Consider the following 24,637-nt stretch of genomic DNA (forward strand, 5'->3'; position numbering starts at 1 on the left):
AAAATCTGATGAACTTTTAGGTTCGCTTCAGCCAATGACGAGAGGTCTCGCTTCCTCGACACAGAACGCCGTGGTAGAGCCGCCGGCTGTCCTAAGGGCGGCGAATAAGCCGTCGACGCCAGCATCGGTGGTCGCGGCGGCATCTACGTCGCCTTCAGCCTCGGCGCCGCTCGATCTCAGTATCCGCAGATCGCCGGTGCACCAGGACGAAAAGGAGAACAGGATGTCGCCGGCGCCATCGTCCCTACCGCCACCCCCGGGCAGTCCCAGGTCGCGGGGCAGCGGCAGTCCGAGAACGAGGTCCATTGGACCGGCCCAGGCGGCCGCCAGCGGCACAGTCGCACCACCCCCGCCCACGGAACTCGCGCTGAGGCTCGCCGAATTGCCGCCGCCCCCTGTCCCCGGTGTGCTGGTCAAGCAGGGTGTTTCCAGGTGAGTACTGTTCAAGAAATTCAATTGATCTTCTGAATTTTGAATTGTCTAATTCAAGTCTGTGGCATTTTGGATTTTTCAGATCTGAAGACCTTTCGAAACTTGTTTCTAAATTTTTGGCGAAATGAGACTTTTATGAGATGCTTATCTCACACTTTACTTACGAGATGTTTTTGAGAATAATTTTTGATTTTTAGACGTTTAAAAGGTTCTGTTCTACCTGAATCCTATGCTCTTGCAGATGCCTTACGGTCTTTCTGATTCTGATCTTTGAGATTAGATCCTTTGATATTCGCAGATGCAAGGAATGCAACATCGTGTTCTGCCGACATGAGAACTTTGTCGCCCACAAGAAGCACTACTGCCAGGCGAGGGAGACGACGGTGAGCAACAGTCCGCCGCCACCCGGCACACCCTCGCCGCCCCTTGTCCAGCTGATCTGCGCCGCGTGTGGCATCAAATTCGCCTCCATGGACAATCTGGTCGCCCATCAGGCGTTTTACTGTCCCAAGAGGCCCGAATCGCAGGAGCATCATACACGGTGTTCCAAGTGCAAAGTAAGTTCCGAACAACAATCTGAGAAAGAGGGATATATTTATCTGAAGAATGTTTAAAGATTTTTTAATATTCAGTGAGAAGAGCTATTTAAGGAACACTCGGGATATCTTTTAGACACGCTCGCGACAGCTAGACGCCTCGATCTTTAAACGCACGGGGAAGCTTCGAGGCCAGCTTCATTAAAACTAGTGACTCTCTTATCGATCCCTCGAGATGCCGAACGAAGGTTCTAATGAGGCGGAACGGCTTGTTACAGGCGATAATAGAACCCGGCATAAACCATACCTGCGCAAGCGGTGCCACAGGTGGCTGGCGATGCCCAGTTTGTGGCGCCGTAAGTCCCACGGCCGGCGCCGCCCAGCGTCACATGGACGCCCATCAGGGCGTCAAAGCCTTCCGGTGCACGATCTGCCGTTACAAGGGCAACACTCTGCGCGGCATGAGGACCCATATACGAATGCATTTTGAGAAACGCGGCACCGATCTGCAGGTACGATCATTTTCCCTTTAACTTCTATGTCGCGTTCTACTCGAAGAAAGAAGTTTTCAAAGGATGCGGATAATATAATTTTATAAATTTGAAAATGTTAATTTGTTCAACCGAATTCAATTGAATAATCCTCCTTCGGTTTCTCGTCGCAGGAGGAGAATTACATCACGTGCGTGCTGGACGACGACGCGACGCTGCCGGCGCCGGAGCCCGCGGCCGCCACGACGCCCGAGGAGATCCCCGCGGAGGTGCAGGTAAACGGCAAAACGGAGATAAGAAAGAGCCCGCAGCCACCGCCGCCGCCCCCGCCGCCGCCGCCGCCGTCGTCGCTAGCGGTCGCCGGAAAAGTGAAGCAGGAACGCGAAGACACGCCACCGCCGGAGGAGAGCCTGGACCCCAGCAAGAGCGGGCCCCGCTACTGCCGCTCGTGCGACATCAGCTTCAACTACCTGAGCACGTTTATTGCCCACAAAAAGTTCTATTGCTCCAGTCACGCCGGTGAGGCGAGCAACAACAACAACAATAACAACAACAACAACAACGCGAGCGGCCATCCGACGACGCCGCCGGCCGGCCGAACCGAGGCGTCGGTGCTCTAAAGCCCCAAAAACTTCGCGGGACCGCGTGATGGGACTTGTGATTCCTCTTGGTCGTTCGTCCCCCTCTTCCTGAAGAGCTTCCCCATAAGGAAAAATTTAACATTTCAAACTCAATCTCAAAAGAAAAATTCTCAAGTATGAAATTGCAGGGACGAAAGAGGGTCCGCTCTTCGATCCCTCTTTTAGGGGTGATCTCGGGGGCAGAGGTGAGGACGGACTAAGGAGAAGGACTGTTAATTGTTGCCAGTTTATACATAATAATATAATGAACGACTATCGGACTATCTTTACTACTGCGTTGACTACTATGTTGTGTGATTTTTGTTGATCCAGGGAATCGCTCGTACTTATAAGTCGAAGGTAATACCCACACATGTACATACTACATAGGCGTGCGTGCATGAGAGCGGGCTCGCAGGGAGTAGCGCGAGCGGAGCCGTAACTAGATGCAGCTAGAAAATTTAATATATAATTTACTATGCGCGCTGCGACGCGCGGTAAAGGGGGATTGTAACTTAACAAAGTCGAAAAAAAAGAGCTTTAATTTTGTTGTCCGTGACAGATCCGTGGATATATCATTTTCTCCCGTTCTCTCATCGTTCAAGTGTCAAATAATGTTTAACAACGTGTAATAATAATATATTAACGATATTAATGTTATTAACGTTAGGATACGCATATAGCATATTAATATTCTTCACTTTGTGTTGTCCATCCATTTTTCATTCGAAAGAATCCAGGAATTAATTAATTATAATATAAATTAAATTATATTTAAACATGTTTATATGTATTTAAAGACAGAAGGAGAGATAACAAGTTTAGTCATTAACCCCTTGCCGTATAATGACGAGTCTGATTCGCCATAAGGTATCCGGCCAAAAATGAAAATCACGAGTCAGACTTGTGATGGGGATTATGAGTCAAACGTAAACACAAGACTTGTGGCTTCATGTTTGTATCGGATTCTATACCACGAGTCAGTAGCGATTTGGCCCGCGCGCAGTGCCGACTAATTCATACGGCAAGGGGTTAATCCTCTCTCTCTCTCTCTCTCTCTCTCTCTCTTCATTTTATTCGCATAATTTAACGAACGCATAATTTAAATTGTGTAAAAGGATTGTATCCGATTACGGCTCTGCTTGTAAGCAATCATCGATCTTGACGACTGTCGCGTTGATTTGTCGGTGTTCTAAAGAAAAAAGAAAGGAGGACAGAAAGAAATATAAGGTAAGGATACTAAAAGCAATCGACGAAACATCGCGTTATCCTGTATATATGAAAATTGGCGAAAATTCAAATAATCGCGGAAGAAAAACGAGGGAGAGATAGCGATCGCGGGCTCGACGCCCGCACGATCGGACGGTCGTTCGGTCCAGACGAAGGTGTGCAATCTCATGACTTTCCAATAATCTCGTAGCATAGCTAATAACTGACATTACGTTAAGAAGCGAGTAAAACGATGAATGTAAAATGTTGTATAATAGGAGTAGAGTATTACGGAGCAATGTAGTAAACGATCCTGATGAATGATACCAATCTCAGCTTGTGAATCTGCTAAGTTACATTGCGCAATGTATAACATTTTATATATATATATATATATATATATATATATATATATAAATGGTTACACATGCCCGCGGAGTCGCGCCCGCGTTTGCGAGTAATAATGCGAATGCGTTGCTAAACATCCATTGCATCTCAAACTGTTTTAGCATGAAATGTGAAGCTATTATGAAATTCTATTTTTACATAATTAGCTTTTGCAGAGACATTTTAACGGCTTCTGGAAATTTATATGATTAAATTTGATAATTTAAGTTTTTACTGTTTTATTAATTTTTAAGCTTTCTAAATTCGGCTGGAAAGTATTTTTATTTCTAATAACAATTTTGTAAAAATATTTTATGTTCTTGTTATATTTGAATAATAATCAGAAAAAGATTAGCTTTAAATTCGTTGAACCAGACACGCTTACAAAGCTTTGCGAAAGTACCTTTTCTTTTTTTTTCTTAGGATTTCTTGTACATAAATTGTAATTCGCACGGAGAAACAATCGCGATTAATAATTTATCTTACAATTATTTTTATTCATCAATTACGTTGTCATTCGGTTCTTCACCAACGCATTCGATCGGTAGCCCGTCGTATACCCAATCAAAAGCATTGTACGTGCTCGCGGTGCGGAAGCGAGCGAGCGTCATTGCGGGGGCGCGTGTGAATGTAAAAAATAAATTAGAATTAAGGCCAGTGTTACGTGTATACGCAGTGTACTACTCATATCAATATGACGACGAGCTCGTTAATTAAAAAAAAGGACGCCGGTCGTTTCAACGGCGCGAGATCACTAGAGATCGCGAGGAACGTTTTGCGAAGACACAAATAATCTCGTTACATCGTCCGGATTCATCCTCTTCCCCTTTTCTTCCTCCCTCGCCAATTTCCAGGTGATCTTCCTTCATCTTCGGGCCGCGAAGCGTTTTCCGTTCGTTCATTAACGTCGCTGCGGATCCTGATGTGTCTTCACCGCCAACCGATCACGTGATCTGCAAGGTAGGGTGGATCGCGCGAGAAATTGCGGATCTACTGTCGCGCGCACACGTACATCCGATACTTCTAATATTGCAGATGCCTAGGATCCATTACATGCCATATCTTCCTGCACGACGAAGCGACAGGACGGACCTCTCTCCTCCGGCACCACTCACACATCCCGTAATATCCTTCCGAAGGTGAAGGGAAGAGAGAGGAGGAGAAGGATCGGTCTTTCTCTCGAGAGCGAACGAGCGCAGATCCCGTCTCCGCGTACTAGTCCGAAATCGCGCATGTCCCTTTCCTCCCCGAAAACTATCGGGAATCTATATGCTAAAAGAGTTTATTACAAATTTATATTAATGGAAATTTAAATATAAGATTTAAATTTCAGGTTTTCAATTTCTACCAAATTCAATTTCTAAGAAAAAACTTGGACAAATTTCCAAGATTTCTCTAAGATAATTTCTCGCTATCAAATTCCGCTAACTTTTCCATAACTTTTCCATATCGTGGGAATTCAATGAATACATCCGCAACTTGGGGGCACACACACATATATACACACGAAGAAGTATATGCCATGATCTTCGCGAAGAGCGAAGTTCGTTGACAATTGTGCGATCGATCCTACTCTTTCTTCTCTCCTTCCTTCCTCTCCTCTTCTATAGACTTACTTCTTTTGCCGTTTTTATTTTGATAGACGGATTTTACACACGAGACATATATCTATATAGAGAAAAGTCTGTAATAATTATATAAGCGTACAAAAATAAAATCTTTACGCCATTTACAGTCCGCTTTTTGTTGTTGGGGATTCGGGGGAAAAGTGAAAAGCGAAGTACATATATGATATAATTATTCAATATTCTATATAATACACTGGATCTGAGATTACGCTAAAGGAATGATGATAATATGAAAAACCCTAAAACAAAGTCATAATTTATATCATATAAGACACATTTTGAAGAAATATTCTTTTGTTAAAAATAATATTCCTTAGATCTTTCAAATAAATGTTCTTTTCTAATGTTATGTTCGGAATCTGACGCTTCCGTTTTATCATCAGTTCCTCGCTCCGTTCTCTTTATCATTATATTTTATTATTATCATAAATCTTACTTATTTCTCTTAAAATCACTTTGCAGGTACTCAATTACTGTATAAATAAATCTCACAAAAGCCATTATGTAGTATTATCGCCTTGTGAGCAATCTACGACACGTTTCTACAAAATCCCAAGCGATTCATCGCTGTCGTTTTCTTGTTCACTGGTCGTATCCGTGTCGTAATTTTGCGCGATGTGTCTGTAATTGCTGTACCTCCTGTTGACTGGAAATTCGTCAAGGAAGTCATTATCTAGGTCCAGTGAGGACTCACTATCGTATTCCCTGTCGGAACGATCGGGATCGGTGTCCGGATAATCGTTTTGCGGGTGAGACTCGGAATTCTCATTCTCTGTGTCGCATCCGGATTCGCTGGATTCCTCGTCCGGATATCCGGATATCCACTCGTGCACTGCTATGTTATTCTGCTCGAGATCGATGTTGGTCTGCGCATAGTATAGGTCGTACACGTACCGCTCAATTTTCTGGAAACAGATTTTGATTTCTTGACGTTACACAAAAAATACATATTTCAATTCCATGCACTTTATATGTATTGCTTAGTCAAAAGCTATAGTACTTAGTCTAGCAATTCATATTTAAATATTTTGCAATTGGAATTTAATGAAGACATAACAGACAATGTTGATTGATCAAAAGCCAATCGCCGAATCTCACTCTCTAAATGCAGTCTGAAGCAGGCTCCACAATTTACCTGTTCCTCTTCCGTAGCCTCTTCTCTATCTTGATCCAATGCACGGCTACTCCAGCAATCCTCTATCTCCACGAGCGTTGTACATTTATTCTCAGACTTCTCCTCATTCAGAGGATGACAGCTGATGATTTTGTAACGATCTCTCAGAGATTCCACTTTCGCCAGCTTGGGTACATTTCCTGAAGTATCTGCAGCATTATCGTTGTCAACCGACCGCTTGGTGCCCCTGATGTTCTCTGTGTTGACTTCAGGTAGGATTTTAGCCAGGTGCTGTGTCACATCCTCAGTCTGGAAGCAGATAGTCGAATAGTTAGTTAATATTGGTCGTAACTTTATAACCTCACTTTTACTAGTGAATTATTTATTTAATTGTCGTTCCACATGTACTTGTGTACTTGTGTCATGTAACACATAATGCAAGCCCAGAAATGCACAATAATATTAAATAAATATCGAGTTAAATAATAATAAACAATCGATCTTAGTACTAGGCAAATTGTAAGATTCTCACGGGGTCTCTGAGCGTGCCGGCAAATTGAGCGATCGTTTCTGCGGGCGTAACGAGCGCGTCCGAGTCATCGGGTAAATTGAGTTTCTGTCGTTTAGCAAGAAACGAGAGCATGAGCGAATCCGATGGCGGCTCGCTGATCCTTCGTTTCACGCGCAAAACCGTCGTCATTTTTGATAAAAAATAGTTGTAACGCAACTGACACAAGTACTTCCACGCACAGTAGATTGAAAACACAGATTGACGGCTTGACGCAGATTGAAACTGAGCAGCGAATATAAATGCAAACAATCACTGATAAGATGTGGTCGAGACTGACGACTCTACGCCAGGTTTCTATAGTAACTAGTAGGGAACTATTTAGGTAGATTCTAGGGAGTATGGCCATGTAGGTGGCGCTGCAAACGCAATTAATGAAAAACCAATAAGAGCGATCTCATCCTGTCTCTAGTCTTTTGTGACTAGGTTAAGTTGAGCCGCGCGCGTATTGCACGTGCTTATCATAAAACTGCAGTGTAAATATATTTAATAAATTCTATTTGATGTATAAAGTGTGTACAAATTTTTAGCAAATCAATCGTGATAAAAGTAACGAAATTTAGTAAGTAATATTTTCTAATCCTAGTCTAAATCTATGCACTAAAAAATTTTTTTTAGAAGTGATTTCTTAGGTTATTTAGTTTTTATTATTTTATTTATTTTAGATAAGATTTTACATAATTTACATGCCTCTATTGAGAGAGAGAGAGAGAGAGAGAGCGCATATAGTCCTAATTCATGCAGATATATTTAATAAATTGTTAGTTGTTAATAAATCTTTAAGTCCTTCCTAACAAAATTTTGTAATTATTTATGTTTGCGATTTGATTGTAGATTAACAATGGCGACCTCGTTAGCAGCGCAGCTTAAAAAGCTCAGGACTCCCCAGACAGATTTATTATTGCAAGATAAAAAACGGGCCAGTTTACTGTTCGATCCGAAGGAAGCTGCGAATTTGGACAGGGACACCGTATTGAGTATAGGTCAGAGCGGTCTACAAGAGTTGGTGAAGCTCTCTGTACTCTTTGACAACTTCAAAACGACTTTGTTCGCTCAAAGTTCCCTGAGCTTTGAGCGTGCGGTTCAGGATGCGACAGTGAACAAGAAATTGGACGCAGAGATTACAAAATTTCTGCTGCTGTTGTCACCATACTTTTTACTGAACGCTACCCATAAAGCTCTGGAATGGCTGGTGCACAGATATCACGTTCATCAGTACAACCGAGACCAGTTCATGCTTTTGATTCTGCCGTATCATGAAACTCGTATGTTTGTTAGGTGTGTATCATATCCACGAGAGATATGCAAAATTATAATTTCGATCCTTAGAAACAATTAATCGTAATTGTCTCCAGAATTAATTCCACGTTGATTTCGGGAAATGTTTTTTCATACATTAATATTTATTATTTATCTATTATTTAATTTAATATATATTTATCTATTCTTTTTACAAAGTGGTTATAGATTAAGTTTTATTAAACTTTTTAAAATTTTTTTTGTAAAAGAGCTCTACAACTGGTGGATCTCTCGAACGCAGCTGACAAATGGCACTGGCTGGCACCCTTGCAGAAACGTGGCGTGCCATTGGCCTCAGGAACCCTTGTTAATCGCTTGAGCACAGACAATGGTTTCCTGAAGATGCTCTGCACTCACGTGGTATCCGCTACAGAGGCCTACTCTAATCAGCAGGCATCCTGCTTGACCACTTTGTATGCTTTTTACACCACTGCAGTGATGGGCATGATTGAACAAACGCTCATCACTGAGGTTCAGGTGAACCACTTCCTGCCGACTCTTCTTCACGGCCTGAAGAGCCCTATTCTCGACTTTGCCGCCAGCAGTTACATGATCGTCGCGAAAACGATGACTAAGGTATTTTATAGATTATTTTTACAGCATTGTAAAAATGTTAATATTAATTCTTTGAAATCTAGAAAGTTTATTTTCAGTTATGTAAATTTGTAAAAATGTAATTATTAAAACAAAAAAGAAATGTCTATAGAAATTCACGATTCGATGATACTATGAAAATCGCAGGTAAAGTTTAACGACGACACCATGGAGAAGTTGCTGCTGAAGACCTTCAAGAAAACGCATCTGCAGCAAGAAGCCGTCGTTTTGCTCCTCTATCTTTACCAGGCTCCAAGTAATCGACTGACCCTGGTACCGCGAAGTCTGGTCCTCCAATTGTCCAATTTGACCTGGTTCGTCGAGATAGCCGCCAAGGTCCACTCGTCGGGCACTAACGCGTCGCGATTCGTCGTGTCTTTTTTTCGGACGGCTTGCCAGCTAGTCGCCGAGAACGTCGAGGATACTTTCAGCGTCCAGAATATGATAGATGATCTTTTGATGCGCGTCAAACTTGATGATGCTGCGATAGACGCTATTTTGTCGGGCATGCTAACGTCCGAGTCTTTCAAAGCTGATATACCTAAGGTCGCGAAGGACTTTCTCGCGCGATTCTATCAGAACTTTGAGCGCAGCTACCCGGAGAGATTCGACGCGCATCTGAAAAAACTGATGAAGCGCGGCGAGAATGATGAAAAGTCGAAGCAAGCGCTACAGTTTCTCACTTCCTGCCCGTTCGGTACCAAAGATACGCAGGAATCGGTCGAGATCCTCGACAAGGTGATGCACGTTAGTGCCGCGCAGCGAACGATCGCTCTTGAAGTGCTCGCCAAGGAGAACGTCAGCGTACCTGAGAGCTTCCGCGACATAATGACCAGCACACTGCAGGCCAGGTTCCGCGATAATGATGTGAACGTCGTGAAAACCTTGCTCTCCTTTCCCGTGAAGAGGCTCACCAGCTTGCTGCCTACCGACGCGCTGGTGGACGACTTGTTGATCCTGCTGTCGACGTGTCACACGGCGTCGAGAAAGGCACTGGCAAAACCGGCCTTGAAGATTCTGCTAGAACTCTGCGAAGAGAGCGATGACACCAGCGTGTTCATCACGGCTCTGCCGTACCTGTTCCCGGCTACGAACGACGACGTGAAGATCGCCACGGAGGTGCTCTCTTCGAAATTTGCCAAAAACAATCTGTACATGCAAAAGGTGATGCAGGACGTTAGCAAGTACAATCGGGTGAACGTCGAAACGATATCTCACGCCGCTTTTCACAACATCTTAGACTGTGAGTTGCTGCCGCCTACAGAGAACATACTCATCTCCATGCGGCAGCAGATCTCGCACGGCGATGCGGCGTCCCTCTTCTTCAACATGATTCTCCTTGGTTCAGTGTGCCGCGTGCGGGTAGGCTCAATGCCGGCCAAGGTCGCGCGCGACGTCATCGAGATGGCCACGGAGATGATCAAGACGTATTCGCGCGTCGAGCTGTTAGAGGATTGCAACAACATCACTGGAAACAACATTCAGGCCGCGCTTGCCCTTACATCCGAGGGCATCCTGCCGCTACAGGTGGGCACCTACGTTCTGGAAATGGTGCACCGGCGACTGAACATCAAGTCTGAGCCCCGACTCGATTTCCACGGTAACGCGGAGCGGAGTAATCTTATTCTGAGGCTGATAGAGATGTTTATTGAAGGTATGGACAATCACCTCTGGAAAAAGCACTACTCCAGGTGCCTGCAGATCTTCTTTCAGCTGCACTTTGCCACAGCGAAGGACCTGATCCGCTTTCTCGCTCAGTTCTATATCAAACCGGTCAAGGTGCAGACGTCTTATCACTGTCTGCAGATTACGTCGCTGCTGCTGGACCAGTGCAACTCGGTTCAGTGGGCGTTCGAGGATCAAGACTTCGTGACTAACATGTTGCTCGCGTTGACACGCCGTAACAACGACTGCCGCGCGGTCGCGTTGGAGATCCTGAATAAATTGACGCACACTTTTAACTTGAGCGCGGAGCCGTTTGTCGTGCTGTTGCAAGAGCTGGCGACGAGGAGCGGCGAGATCTTTCAAGACCCTGACCAGCTCTCGATGAGCCTGTACATCCTTCTTTCACCCGATCCTGATGTGTCGCATCAAATGAAACAGCGCAAGAAGCTGCAGCAGGCTCAGCAGCAACTATTCGACGTGGTGATGGAGCAGGACATAACGTCCTACGTTCCGTTGGACCGTAGATCACAGCTTCTTGATGCTCTGATACACGTCAACAGTACCGAGATCCTTCAGCGACTGGCACCGCTGGGTCTCCAGCTGCTGCAAACGCTGGCGGAAGACGGGAATAATCAATCAGCCGGTAGCATATTGCGAAATATCCTGCAGCGCTTCAACACGACCACGGTGGATGCCCTGAACGACGAGCAAGTGTGGTCGCTCTTCGAGAAGAGCATCCTGGAGCACGAGCCGCGAGCAATTACACAGTTCACCGAGCAAACGTCTCCGAGTGTGGTGCTACTGAAGCAGATCGATGAGACGTTCTTCAAGAAGGCCGGCGGCTTGCAATCGCGGATCTTCGCCAAGCTGCTGGACGTGGTGACCGACTGCGAGATGAGCGCTGTAATTTCCGCGGCGAGTCGCACGATCCGCCGGATCCACATCGACGCGACGATCATCGTGTCGGAACTGGAGACGATGAAACTGACTCAGGAAGAGGAGCTCGCAGCGGGCACGCAGACGGCGGCCAGCGCGAAGAAACAGAAGAGGCGGCAGAGCATGATCCGAGTGGCCAATCCGGCGATGGTGCACAGCCGCGCGTGGAAGCGCGGCGTCACGCTGCTGGAATTCGTACAGAGCGCTGACAACATCGAGCGCGAGGAGCTGCTGTACAGCATATTGTTCGATTTACTCAACGTCTGCCTGAGCCTCGAGGAGCAGAGCCCGGTCGAGTACACGAACCAGTTGATCCTGTCGACGATCCACCGTCTAATGACGAGTCTGCCGGTGCGTGACGCCAATCTGCAGATCCCGCTCATCACCAAATGCGTCCGATCGTCACGCAATCCACAGACGCATCATCACGCGTTGTTGGTGCTAGTGGAGTTGCTGAAACAAGCGGACGTGCGCCGAGCCCTCTTCAACATCATGCCGATCTTCACGTTCATGGGCAGTACGGTGGTGCGTCAGGACGACGCGTATTCGATTCAGATTATTACCAAAACCCTAGAGACGGTGGTACCGATCGTGAACGCGACCGACGATGAGACTCACGCGTGCGAGGTGCTGAGGACCTTCATCGTCTCGCTGCCGCACATTCCGGAGCACAGGCGGACGCCACTCTTTATCAAGTTGCTGCAACTCCTCGACAATCATCTTCATCTGTACTATCTGCTGACTTTTGAGAGTCACGCGATGAAGATCGCGAGCCAGAAGATTGAACAACCGGCTCAGTGGTTGGACTTTGCTCTTCAAGTATCCCAGGAGTTCTCACCGCAGCGGTTGCTTCAGGTGAGTTTTCTCTTATGAAGTCTCTCGGCAAAAAGATATAATAATTTTCCAAGAATTTAATAAAAGAAATGAGATTTGGAGAGGGCTAATAATAGCATAAATATTTTTATATAAAGAAATAATAAGAGAGATAATTATTTCTATCATGATTATGTATTCTTCGTTCAATAAAATTAGATTCAGAGATAAACTATTAGAAGATACTGAATAATTTTGTACGTTAATCAAATTACTTGGCGGACTTGACTGAATCAGAATTTCATTAAGTAAATAATTTATAACAATTCCCAATTTACAAAGAATACTGAAAACTGTACTCGAGAATAAAATAGAAGATTCTTCTCCGATCTTGCAGATTTGCGTGAAGCTGGCCGAGTTCATCAAAGTTCTGCCCATTGACATTGAAGACGAGCAAGGCAGAAGAGCAGCAATGAAGTTTCCGTACAAGCACATTTACGACGTGACCAAGTCTACGCCGAAGAGCTTGCGACACTATAAGATAACAGCCATGCAGTTGATGAGTGGTCTGTTATCATCCCAAGATTTCATCAATCGCGTGGCCCTGCTGAACCAGGATGAGGCAAGCGAGATGAACGAGCACTGCAACCGTTTTGCAATCGAGCTGATCCTGCTGATCCAGACCACTTCGAGGACCGCTGATCAGCATCAGAACAAACCGAGCGCCAAGTATTGGAAGGTGTTGCTGCACCATCTTTATGACGTGCTGGACCTGGTGAACAATTTACTGCCGAATGTGCAGTTCCTGAGGAGCATCAAGAACCTGATGAAGCACGAGCTGTTGTCCGTGAGAAAGAAGGCGCTGGAGCTGCTGAACGCGCGGTTGCTCCAGAAAAAATTCAACGAGGAAGATCACGTCGATCTTCTGAGCCTGATCGAATCCCTAATGGACTTTATCGACGTCCAGAAGAAGACTGAGACGCAGGAGGAAGAGATCGTTCAGCAGACAGTGCTGATATCCCTGAAGCTGCTGGCGAAGCTGCTGGCGACTAATCATTCTATCGTTTTCAAACCGGTACGATACATTGACACGATATTTGCGATATAACAAATTATTGTTTCACAAGAATTTTGTGTGTATATAGGATTAAATATTGTCTATTTTTCACAGATTTTGGACATGACAACGGAGCTGCTACGATCGAAAGAGGGTCCAGTGCTGGCCAGTGCGGCTTTATGCGTCGCAGAACTATGCAGCTCCATGAAAACATACGCTCTGCACTCGTTAAACAAATTCGTGCCGGCGATCTTGAAGTTGTTGAGCAGCCACTGCCACCAGCCTGTGCCGGATGTGACAGTCATCAGTATCGTGAGTGCATTGCAGAAGATAGTAGAGTCCATGGGAAATTTCTTGTCGCTCTATCTGGACCAGCTCTTGTTCGAATTGACCAGATTAAATTCACTGTACACCGACACGGAGCACCCTAAGGTATTTATCGTCTTACTCTTTGCGAGAATAAAACATTTGTTATATTACAATCGATTGATTAATAACATTCTCTGCGGACATTCCTTGCGAAGAGAATCTCCCTTTCTTGCAATATTTTTTTAAAAATAAAGATTGTTTCTTATTTTTATGCTAACAATATTTTCAATCATTCCAATCAATCAATTAGTAATAACGCATATTTAAATTTATTTTCTATAATATAATTATATATAAATAAATAAAATATAATTTCAAAGTTTATTTCCCAAAATTTGTGTAGATCGGCGTGGTGGTTTCGCGGCTGAAGACGACCACGCAAAAGTTGTCCAACAGTATACCCCTGCGTGTGCTGCTACCGGCCGCCAACAGGACTTACCAGACCCTGTTGAGTAAGAAGTTTTACCAGTGTATACCGTCATTGATGAGCGTGCTGGCCGAGTCCTTCGACAACGTCCAGCCGGCAGACTTGAAAGTAGAGATTGACAATCTTGCCAAGTTCTTCCTTGAGGTTCTCCAGTTCCGCGAGGACATCGAGAATGATATGGAGGGCGATGACGAAAGGGATACCTTGAAGGACATCGTCGCGGTGGAAGAGAGTGCCAGCAAGGCACTGGTAGCGTTGGTACTTAAGTTGAGCGAGGCGACTTTCAAGCCACTATATGACAGATTGTACGATTGGGCAGTGAGCAATCCGCAGTACAAGCAGCGCAATATAACATTCTACAGGTATGAATAATCAGATAACTGCGAAGAGATTGTTGCTTTCTATATAATTTTAATCAACCGTTTAATTAATTCAATCATTACTGGATATATTAATACTGTAAATCACATTAAAAAATAATTAATGATCGTGATAATGATTGAGCGATTAGCGGTTTATACTAAATTGAATATTAACTGTGAATTGATTTGGGGATTAATTGACAATAGCTGAGGACAGGCATGTATATTTCAATGAGATTAATATTAATACAATAAAATAGTACAAATTAAATTAATCACGTTCATTCGAGAAATTATCCGAGCGAGGGGTAACAACATTTAATCAAAATGCATTAAAAGTAGCATAATTTTTTCTAATATTTACGATTGTTTTATTTCTCTTCTCAGACTATCAGCGAACATAGCGGAGTGCTTGAAGTCCTTGTTCGTCCTGTTTGCCGGACGCTTCCTGAAGCACGCGGCGTCGTTGCTGAGCAGCAACAACCTGCTCGCCACGGACGCGCCGCAGGAACTGACACTGCCCGACGAGTGGAGTAAAATCGAACTGGTGGAGGCGATTCTGCTGACGCTCCATCGAGTGTTCGGCTACGACGCGCACAACTTCGTCAGTCAGGACCGATTCGAGATCCTCGCGCAACCGATAGTCGACCAGGTGGAGAACACGATAGGCACGCGTGAGGAGTACGAAGCTCGTGCCAACCGCTTGATCGTGCCCTGCATAGCCTCCTTCGTCAGCGCGATCCCTGATGACTCGTTGCACAAGCAGCTGGTTTACCAGATATTGCTGAAGACTAGACACGCGAAGCCTTACGTCAGGAGCACTGCGCTGAACGCATTAGTAAGATTGGATGTGATCCTATATAGTTGTAGCACTTGGATGATGACGTGACACGATTTCATTGATTTTCGACCGAGATTGCTTAACGAAGAATTAATTTTTCAGCTATTTTGGCTTCAAGCCTTAATTTGTGTTTTTTTTTTCATTTTTTTATAATTCGCATTTATCTTGAGCAATTGTTATTGCGATTCAGGTGGAAATTGCGAGGAAACTGGGCGAAGATTTCATGCCGCTGTTGCCAGAAACCGTGCCATTCCTAGCAGAATTGTTGGAGGACGAAGACGAAGCGACCGAAAAGTGCGCGCAGAACGCTGTTCGCACTCTGGAAGAGATTTTGGGAGAGCCTTTGCAAAAATATTTCTAATTTATCTGAAATTTCTTTGATTCAGATATGTAAATATTGTAAATAGGTATTTTAATAAAAGTTTTGTGACAAGTATCAATTTCTTCAAAATAAGTAGTTTTACTTACAACTTTTGTGACATAAAACTACAGTTAAGTTACATTTTTTTTATTTTCTTTATATTTTTATATAATTTTCTTGTGTTTTATTAACAATCTGCGAAAATAGTCCGTAAAACGCATAGAAAATAAATTAAAAGTAATGCGAATGATAAAATTAAAAATTAATGTAATAGGTGAGTTGAAAAAAAATGAACTTTGTCTTTCTTTAAGACCTTTAGAAATGAATATATAACAAATATCGAACTAACCGATACATTTCTTTGGGATTATCGAGTCAAAGAATCAGCTTCACTAAATAAAAAAGTAATCGAGAACAGACGCGCAAGCGGCTACTAAGAAAACGTTGGTTTATTTTTAACTTATCCACAATCTGGACGAAATATAGAATATATTATTTCCTTACATTATAATACAGAGAGTAACGTAAGTGCGTGTACGTAGGGTCATTACTATAATTAGGCTCGCGAGTTTACACACTATCGAGTCGATACAAGTCCGTTCATGCGCGGAACCCTTTCTGGGAACACTGGGCCTCAAGTCTCAGCAGCGCATTTTGCCCTCAAAGTGGCCGTCCGCATCGTGGAAAGCTTCTTCAAACAGCTTTGACGTTCAAACTCGATGGAGATGCGAAATTCAGCCAAGTTGAATATTTAAAGTTTAAACAAAACAAAAAGAGAAAATCAAATTCAACATTCGTCACCTGTTTCAGGCCAAGTGCAATTCAAGCCTGATTTTGAGTTTTAATTTACTTTCTTTTTGTTTCTTTTTCTTTCTACGGATTGGTGAATCATCGCGGAACCCTCGGACAGCCACGTTTTGCGCTAAATGCGTGCTGGAGAACAAACGTCGACGCGCATCGCGGCCTCGAAGGCCGCTCTTGTGTCCATCTTGCGCTGCATCTCGAGGCTCTTCAGCTAATTGCACGGAATCGTCGCGAGGGCCTCGACGTCCCTCCAGGTCTGGACCTGCGGCGGCGTCATCTCCGCGACGGCTTCCGACTCCCACGTGGACATCGATGATTTACCGCTAGTACCGTTGGCCACGTGCGCGATTAGCCTGGGCCCCTGGAGTCACACGTGACCCTCAGGCAAGTCGACGGGGCCCCGAAGAGCTACCTCCTCGGCGTGTGTCGCGGCTGGGAGTTTTCTGAAATGCAAAGTAATATATTAATATATTAACGTTACTTTTAATATTTTATTATTATGTTTATTATTATATTTATTATTATGTATTATTTTTCAGGATCTGTTATCTCACGTGGCTCGACAAAAATGACAAAAGTAGTCTGTGTCTCGCATTTTCTCGGTGTAATTTTGTAAAATTCGTAATGAAATTTGTATGCATAAATATAAGCGATAAGTTAGCCGTCTGCATCGATAGTATCGATATTTCGAGATCCGCCATATTGTCCTTCGATAATTTCAAATTCGCGGTCAGTTACCGGACCGGATGCAAAGAGCAATTGAGCTGCTCCGTGTTCTCGCGCTCGTTATCGCCGAAAGATGGATTTCGCGAGCGCAGAATCGTCTTGGAAGTCTCACAAAGTGTTCATTGTAAGGTAAGTATCGTATGCCATCGTTATTAGAAATCGATGTCACGATTTTGGAACGATCGCATCTCAATATCGCGACGTCTCTTCGCGAATCTCTCGCGTCGCTATTGTTTCATCGAAGAGTGGCTTGCACCGACTTGAACATTGCAACGGTTCGTCATAACCCTTCCGAAATACTTCGAAATACTCCGCGAAACGCTATATTGTGTGTTAACTTCCGAATTTGCGATCAGTAATGAAAAGCATCGCGGTGCCGTCGTCATTCACGTATCTTTCCGCATTTTTCGCGAGTTTTGCCATCCGAGGTCGAAAATACCGCGCGCGAAGGAGTCTCGCGACGCGTCTCGCGACGAACGTCAACCATTCGACATAAACGTCGCGTAATGTCGATCATTATTGTGCACCCCGGCATTCTTGTTTCAGTGTTTTGGTGACTATTCTATCTTCCTGCCCCGGAAATTGATGAAGGACTCTTCTTCGAACGTTTCACGACGCCAATCTCCCGCCAAAGTACAACGAAAGCCCGTCGCGTCGTTGGGTAAGTGCGTATTGTGGTTTTACAAGTAATTGGGTTGTAATATTATCTAATTTGCAACCTCGTTACGAAAGATAATAATTTTATATCTTCGAAATGGAATGAAATTTTGCACTTGCAAACACGCGCGTGCGTGAAGTAAATGTATAATTTTGTAATATAATATTATTATATAATCTGATACACGATGTGACGTGAGATTTGTGATAAAAACTGTTTCTCTTCGCAGAAATTTTTTTTATAAATAGAAGAAAAAACTTTACATACATTATCTCACGAAAAAAGGCAACACGTTATTTTTATATATTTTAAAATTGAAGATACATCCTCCTGCAATTATTTTCATAAATCCTCATAAATTGTCATTCTATCTAATTAATCACGTCACTAATAATGATTATTGTTTTTTAATCAAATGATCGAAATCTATTAGATACGTCCAAGAATATACTCTCGCTCTCGGTTACCACGTCTCACGTAATCGATCTATATTTAGCAAATATTTCAATAGAGCGCATCTGATGAGTTCACTTACCTCTTTCTATACTGGAAGATGATATAAACGATGATCGCGTTGCCGACGAACAGCAAAGCAATTAGGACCGTTGGCAGCACGACGTCTGTAACATAATCCAGATTTGATTAGTATCGATTGGCTAACGTGCTGTGTCATCGCGCTGATTCAATTTGGTCGTACACTTTGATCGCGCGCGTTCGGAACCTCTCGCATCAAGGAATTGCTGTCAGCATCGCAAACGTTAATAAAATCATCGGTCGCCTGAGAACCGTGCCGGCAAAATAACAACTTGAACAGTTCGATGAAATATCTGCGCACATCTGCGGTTTATAAAACATTCGTACAATCCGAACAATTTTTCATTTAAAATCTGACACGACACGACACGACAAAGTTAGAGCTGCTAGATTTATATTTTTCGATAACATGTTTTGATGATACGGGGACATGTTTCCCGATTGGAAAATGTTTATACCGATGCCCGGATAAATCCACGCTGTGATACGAATCAGATTTTTTTCGATTATCTTGATTATCACAACACGTCGACAGTAAAACGCGTTCAGCTAGAGCTAGATGATAATAGTAAAAACAAAATTGTCGTTTCGTAATAAAATATTCGATTACATTTTCATAGGTTTTTTTTTATGAAGATAATATGCATATGTAACGCGCGTTATCGAATACATATTTAATACATATTTAATACATATTCAAACTTAATCATAATTTAATTCTGCAGTGGCAATAAAAAGCGTGATTTTGCATACGTGCAAAGATCCATGAAAATCAGATACGAGGAGCGTGTATTTCGATAAGGCACAAGATGCGTTGCTGATAACAATGCAATCGCGCGGGCGGCTCATCATTAGCCTCGGATCTCACGTCATCTCTCTCTCTCTCTCTCTTGCTCTCGAACGTCGTCACCATACCGCGTGGCATACTGAACTTTGGACGCTACGGCGAGTAACTGACCGCACGCGCGAAGTTTCTTTCAACTTGCACAGCCGCGCCTGTGCCGATTTATAATTCGACACTTTTGTCACGTAGTTGTTAACTCGGTACGCTCGTATCTTATGCTAAATGCGAGACGCTGCGTTAATCGACTCGCAAGTAAATATTGTCCGCGAATAATATACTCGGTGTCGCGTCTATTTCTGGATCAGAGATCCCGGAATGCATTCTGCGATGTCGTAAAAGTGCTGCTGTAGATAATACTGTTTGACATATTTTTGACATTTTTAAAAGTACTGTTTGCCGAGTTTGATACTCGATCGATTCGGTTTTCTTGAGATATGCACGAGCGTTTGCAGAAGATTACTACTTGATATTTATGTTTGAGGACAGTGTTTATAGCGTCAGTGCAAAAAGAAACATCTGAAGAAAGATTGACGTATAATATTGTGTAATGCAAACGTGAAAAAGATTATTAAATTGCGAATGCAATTTCCATTCTCGAAGCAAACAGGCTCGATGTTACATGTCCACGATTTGATATGGAATTTATTAAAAGAAATTGAATTGTTCAACAATCATTTAAATGATTTTACTGCTGTGATTTTCTCAGCTTTTGCGTTACACGTTTCGCAACATGATTAAGAAATATGATTAGATACGAACAGCTGAGTTCGTTTACCGTCGCTATCTATAATTCAAGGCTCGCCATTAAAAATTCGATAGCTCGAGGTGACAGAAACAATTATGTAACATGACATGTTAATTAACTTTTGTATATTCAAGTATCAATGATTATTTTATGTCTCGATATTAAATTCTCGGCAATTTAATTTTGACAATGGCAAATATGTACGACGAAATACATTTTATATTTCATAGTTTTGCTTACGATTCAAAGCTACGACTGTTTTCTGCCTCTTGAAATTTCTCCTCTACTCTTCAAGTTGTGACAAACATCTTACGACAAACACGGAGTCATCGACTCCAAATCAAACAGAGAGCGTAATCGCGTTGCGTGCCAAACATAGCCAGATTCGCGATAAAATCGTACGAGCAACAACAGCAACGGTCACGAATTGTTTCACAATTACGAAGAGCGCGTCTTATCGTGTCGCCGGACGTCGCTCAGACGCCAACTGGACTTCCTCAAGCAAGTCGAGTTCTTAAATAAACAATCCGGAAATCCGAAATCCATCCTGACGCGTTTTCATAACAGAAATAGACTTTGCACTCGCAATTAGGCAAAATTTCCTCTTCACTTTATCTTATCGTCGCTTGCACGGGAAATTGCTCGTTTCCTAGCGAGATAATATTCACGACGATGTTGTTGATAATTCGAGTCTTTAAGTTGAGTATGTACATCTCGCCACGAGTAATGTCGATTCAACAAAACGCGTCTTTAAAAGCTCATCCGTGGATGGAAAAATGCAAGACCAGCGTTTTCTTTGAAACGTGAGCTTCGTGAGTTTCGTGTGCCAAGCGTCTCACTATATCTTCATTTCCTAATAACCAAAATTCTCGGATTTTATAATATCCTCTTTCTTTAATGGCGGGAATTATATTTCAACAAATGATAGCAGGAACGCCATTCAAGTCTAACGAATTTCGTTCCGCTCATAGAAGCTAATCTAGAATCGCCACATAAAAATCATCTGAACGCGCACTCCGAGAACTCCATTTCACGTGCGGCAAGATCGTGCTTGCTCACGAATCACTCCCGATCAAATCGCGACACTCGCGATCGTTCACGATAACACGGGTGCGACCGATAACGCGAGCTTCAATCGGATCGATCGATCACCGTCAAGCGACAACGGATTGTCGGAATCGAGGAAACCGGAAACGCAATAAGAAAAATTGGTCGTTCAGTTCACTGACCTACGACGTAGTCCGCTTGCTTCATCATGGACGATTGCGCCGAATCCATAATGGGGTTGCTGCTGCTGCCACTCGCGACTGCGTCCTCGCCACGTCCTATTCTCACCCCCGCACCAAGGATATTGTCCCCGGACAAACTTGCCAGGTGGTGATGCTCGTTCTCAGTCTTCAGGATCACCGCTGATGTGGCTGTAAATATAGATATGATTTAACAATCGATCGCTCTAGTAGAGCAAGGTCGTCTACAGTCGCCTATGTCGTCTGGGGGTACGATGTGTCTGATATGAATTCTTCAAATTGTAATTTTTTGATGCGGGAGGAGGAACCTTTTCACGATAATTTAAGCTTTCGTTCTATTGTTGTGTGTTAATCTCGAATTATATCAACGTAGATAGGGTCTTCTGTAATCAAAATCTAGCGCGACGGTTTTGAGACGCGACGAAACAAATGTAGGTATCAAAATGCAATTAGAGCTTTCGAATAAATTCATTAATATATATACATGGCGTCCAAAAAGCATCAGTAATACGGAACATTGAAAGACAAGAATTGTAACATGAAAAAGTCGAAGCTGTAACATAGCTATATTGCATTAGTTTTGTTAATTACTCAATTTATTCGAAAGTCTTACTCGAGGTTTGTTATTTTGTCAGCTCATCAAGTCTCAGAAACAACGTGCTATACACATATCCAATAAAAATGTGCAAATTCTTCGATCTCTGACGTCTGTTCGCTATCCCCTTTATATAGACGTATTCCATTCGCGGTGAAGATAAAAGCGGCACGGTGTAATGAATTTAGCACTTTATCGAGTAATATTCCGATACGGTGTTGAAATGTAAATTTCGTAATACGACCATAGTCACGGAGCGATCAATGTTGCCGATAGGTTCGGGATAATGTTGCACGCCCGACGTAATCCGGATACGCGCGACAGGGCAATAAACCCCCGGTGTATCGATGGTATTGGTGTATCGATGGTATCGCGGATTCTCGATGCAAGTATAATCGCGCCGCTGAAAAGCCAGCAGCTCCGCGTATCGACCACGACGATCCACCCTGCGGTCAAGGGGAGGAATAAGCGAGCGATTGGCCTGCGTAAGGGTGCTCTATCAGCGGATCGATAGGGTTGCTGCCGACGATTTCTGAGAGGATGTCCGTGCACGTTGTCACCCTCGAGTCACCTTCGAGAATATCTTTGCGCGTTTTTTATTCTCCGCATATATTTCCGTCTCCGTCTGTGTTCGTTACCTAGCTACGGATTTATTCCGGGTTACTGAATGCAGTTATCCTGTTGTGATATCGAGCATAAATGGGACAAATGTGTCCGTATACAATCCATGTGTGCCGTTTCTGATATCGGCGCAACTCGAAATGATATTTGATCTTTGTGCACGATAGAGCGCGCTGTATTATATTATAGAGTCGACAAAATAAAAAGAGATTTGATAACGAAGTAATACGGGAAATAATATTATCGAAAAATGTACGTTCTGGATAAAATAGTATCGAACCTCTTGCAGAAAATAGCGAAAAATTACGATCGACGAAGTGAAACAATATTTTTGGTACTCGTATACAAAATAAGAAAATATAGATTCTAAAATATAGATATAAAATATTCTAATTTAAAGATCAATTTGGAAACGAGAAATTACGCATTCTCTAACGTTCTCCAAGCGCTTGCAAACTCTGTTGCCCGAGAGACTTGTCAAGGCTTGCCAAGACTTGCCAAGGCTTGAGGCGAGGCCCAAACCCAATATTACTGAACGGAAACCGGGGAGAAACTCTAGCGGCTTCTCAATTGCATGCACCTCAACGGGCTCGCAATTAGTCGCAACGTGCACTTACGTTTCATTAAGCCGTGTTTCGAACCGCGGAATCGCGGGTTCGATGAATCCCCGCAATGAATCCTCGCGAAGACGATGCCGCGGATACACATATCATGTACCGTTATATCTTGGCGATTCCGGAGCACGCTGCTTTTTCCTCTTCTCGATCTCTCGAGAGGCTGGTATCGGAAGATCGAGTCGACCCGCATCCGTCGTAAAACACGTTTACGACACGCGCGTTCGTTGTTAGCCCGGAGGGAGCGGGCGCTTTTTCTCTCCCTGCTGCCGACGTTAACGTTAACGTTAACGTCACCGCGTTACCGTTACCGTGAAACGCGAGTCGCGATTTATCCTCGTTCGCCGCGGCGACATGGCGAAATTGCACATGAAATTCTCGAGCTTCTGGCCTGCCCCGCAACGGAAAAATAACGCGCGCAAAATAGAGTGAGCTCCTCGAGCACTGTCGAAACCTTGCGCAAGTTATTTTCTCGATAAGAGCGACACGTAACGTATAAAATGTAATACGTGAGCAATATTAGGCGGATTGCATACAATTATACAACTCATTGCGACTCGCTTGTTGAGGGATTCTCCAAGGGGAAATTTCACTTGTTCATTTGGACAAGTTTGCGAGGGATGCCTAATGCTTGTTGTGCATTATTGAGGATTTAGTATGGTTTCTGGGAATCTTGTGTAACAAGTTCGGAATTCGCGAAATGGTTCATGCAACAGCAGATATTCATCAAACATTAATTACGTTATCTGGATTATCTGAATTTTAACTATTCTAATTAATTATCTGGAATCTGGTTGATTCGGAATATTCGAAATTGGGTATACAAAAGAGAAAGAGAGGAGTTAAAAAGGAGGGATTTGTTGTTGAATTTTTTTCAACCCGGAATCGATTCGGTGCATTAACCGATTCTGCTGTTTTCTATTTTCATAAAATTTATCGGCGCGTTTACATTTCGTCGCGCCGCAAAAATTACCTCCGTGTGCAAATTCCGCGGACGAGCTTCAAATGTTTACCCCCCGACCTTTTCCACGATCAGGCGGCGCCATTGCGTTCATCAGCATGCACAAAAACTGTAGCTCTCGATTTTCATTCAATTTCCGAGATATTTTCCGCTCAAGTCTCAATTTTTCCGAACTCGCGCGTGCGCGGGCAATGTGTTGAGCGCAAAGCGGACGATTCTAGTTGCGCTAATATTTACCGAGGCTCGATTGAATCCACCAGAATTCGTGCGATTTCTCGAGAATATCTGCCGGCAATACTCCTCCTTTGGAACTGATTTCCACTCGGCCAAGAAACGACGCTTTCTTCGGCTCAACGTCGCCACGCTACTCGCGAGCAAACGCTGTGCGATCATTATAAATACTCGCGCGTGTACTACAGTGTGTTCCGATATCACCGGATGGCCTCGTAACCGCAGCTTTCTTTCATTAACTCCGAGATAATGCTGCGGTGACAAAAACGGCCGGAGGAAACTGTCAGCTATCATCGTTTGCTGATTTCTAAGAGGATTGCTGTGGCGATCAAAGCTTCAATTGCGTAG

At 43.6% G+C, this 24,637-nt stretch overlaps 5 protein-coding genes across 6 annotated transcripts in view; 3 read left to right on the top strand and 2 right to left on the bottom strand.

Annotated features, from left to right (window-relative positions):
- Positions 1 to 5,403, top strand: part of LOC105287976 (zinc finger protein ush) — a 148,328-nt gene extending 142,925 nt beyond the window's left edge. The window contains exons 6-9 of the mRNA XM_011353898.3: positions 21 to 432; positions 731 to 989; positions 1,247 to 1,480; positions 1,633 to 5,403. Coding sequence (XP_011352200.1) covers positions 21 to 432; positions 731 to 989; positions 1,247 to 1,480; positions 1,633 to 2,079 — 1,352 coding nt within the window. The 3' untranslated portion in view covers positions 2,080 to 5,403. The remainder of the gene's footprint in view (positions 1 to 20; positions 433 to 730; positions 990 to 1,246; positions 1,481 to 1,632) is intronic.
- Positions 5,404 to 5,458: 55 nt separating this feature from the next.
- Positions 5,459 to 7,226, bottom strand: LOC105287987 (probable RNA polymerase II nuclear localization protein SLC7A6OS). Its single transcript, XM_011353910.3, has 3 exons — positions 6,950 to 7,226; positions 6,439 to 6,726; positions 5,459 to 6,208 (listed from the first exon to the last, which is right to left on the bottom strand). The coding sequence occupies exons 1-3, from the start codon at positions 7,115 to 7,117 to the stop codon at positions 5,846 to 5,848; spliced, it is 819 nt and encodes a 272-aa protein (XP_011352212.1). The 5' UTR covers positions 7,118 to 7,226; the 3' UTR covers positions 5,459 to 5,845.
- Positions 7,227 to 7,404: 178 nt separating this feature from the next.
- On the top strand, positions 7,405 to 16,208 carry LOC105288014 (HEAT repeat-containing protein 1). Its single transcript, XM_011353956.3, has 9 exons — positions 7,405 to 7,547; positions 7,820 to 8,263; positions 8,494 to 8,860; positions 9,026 to 12,334; positions 12,690 to 13,367; positions 13,464 to 13,781; positions 14,062 to 14,507; positions 14,895 to 15,345; positions 15,539 to 16,208. Exons 2-9 carry the CDS (start codon positions 7,827 to 7,829, stop codon positions 15,707 to 15,709), a joined length of 6,177 nt encoding a protein of 2,058 aa, XP_011352258.2. The 5' UTR covers positions 7,405 to 7,547; positions 7,820 to 7,826; the 3' UTR covers positions 15,710 to 16,208.
- The window catches only part of LOC105288005, a 32,940-nt gene continuing 24,099 nt past the window's right edge, over positions 15,797 to 24,637 (bottom strand). For both annotated transcript variants that reach the window (XM_026970928.1, XM_026970929.1), the window contains exons 7-9: positions 21,250 to 21,438; positions 18,433 to 18,517; positions 15,797 to 16,956 (exon numbers count right to left, since the gene is read on the bottom strand). In XM_026970928.1, the coding sequence (XP_026826729.1) occupies positions 16,881 to 16,956; positions 18,433 to 18,517; positions 21,250 to 21,438 (350 nt within the window). In that variant the 3' untranslated portion in view covers positions 15,797 to 16,880. The remainder of the gene's footprint in view (positions 16,957 to 18,432; positions 18,518 to 21,249; positions 21,439 to 24,637) is intronic.
- On the top strand, positions 16,974 to 18,426 carry LOC105287998. The gene is made up of 2 exons (XM_011353921.2): positions 16,974 to 17,368; positions 17,786 to 18,426. Exons 1-2 carry the CDS (start codon positions 17,138 to 17,140, stop codon positions 17,927 to 17,929), a joined length of 375 nt encoding a protein of 124 aa, XP_011352223.1. The 5' UTR covers positions 16,974 to 17,137; the 3' UTR covers positions 17,930 to 18,426.

The sequence above is a fragment of the Ooceraea biroi genome, chromosome 7 (assembly GCF_003672135.1).
Source record: "Ooceraea biroi isolate clonal line C1 chromosome 7, Obir_v5.4, whole genome shotgun sequence".
NCBI lineage: Eukaryota > Metazoa > Arthropoda > Insecta > Hymenoptera > Formicidae > Ooceraea > Ooceraea biroi.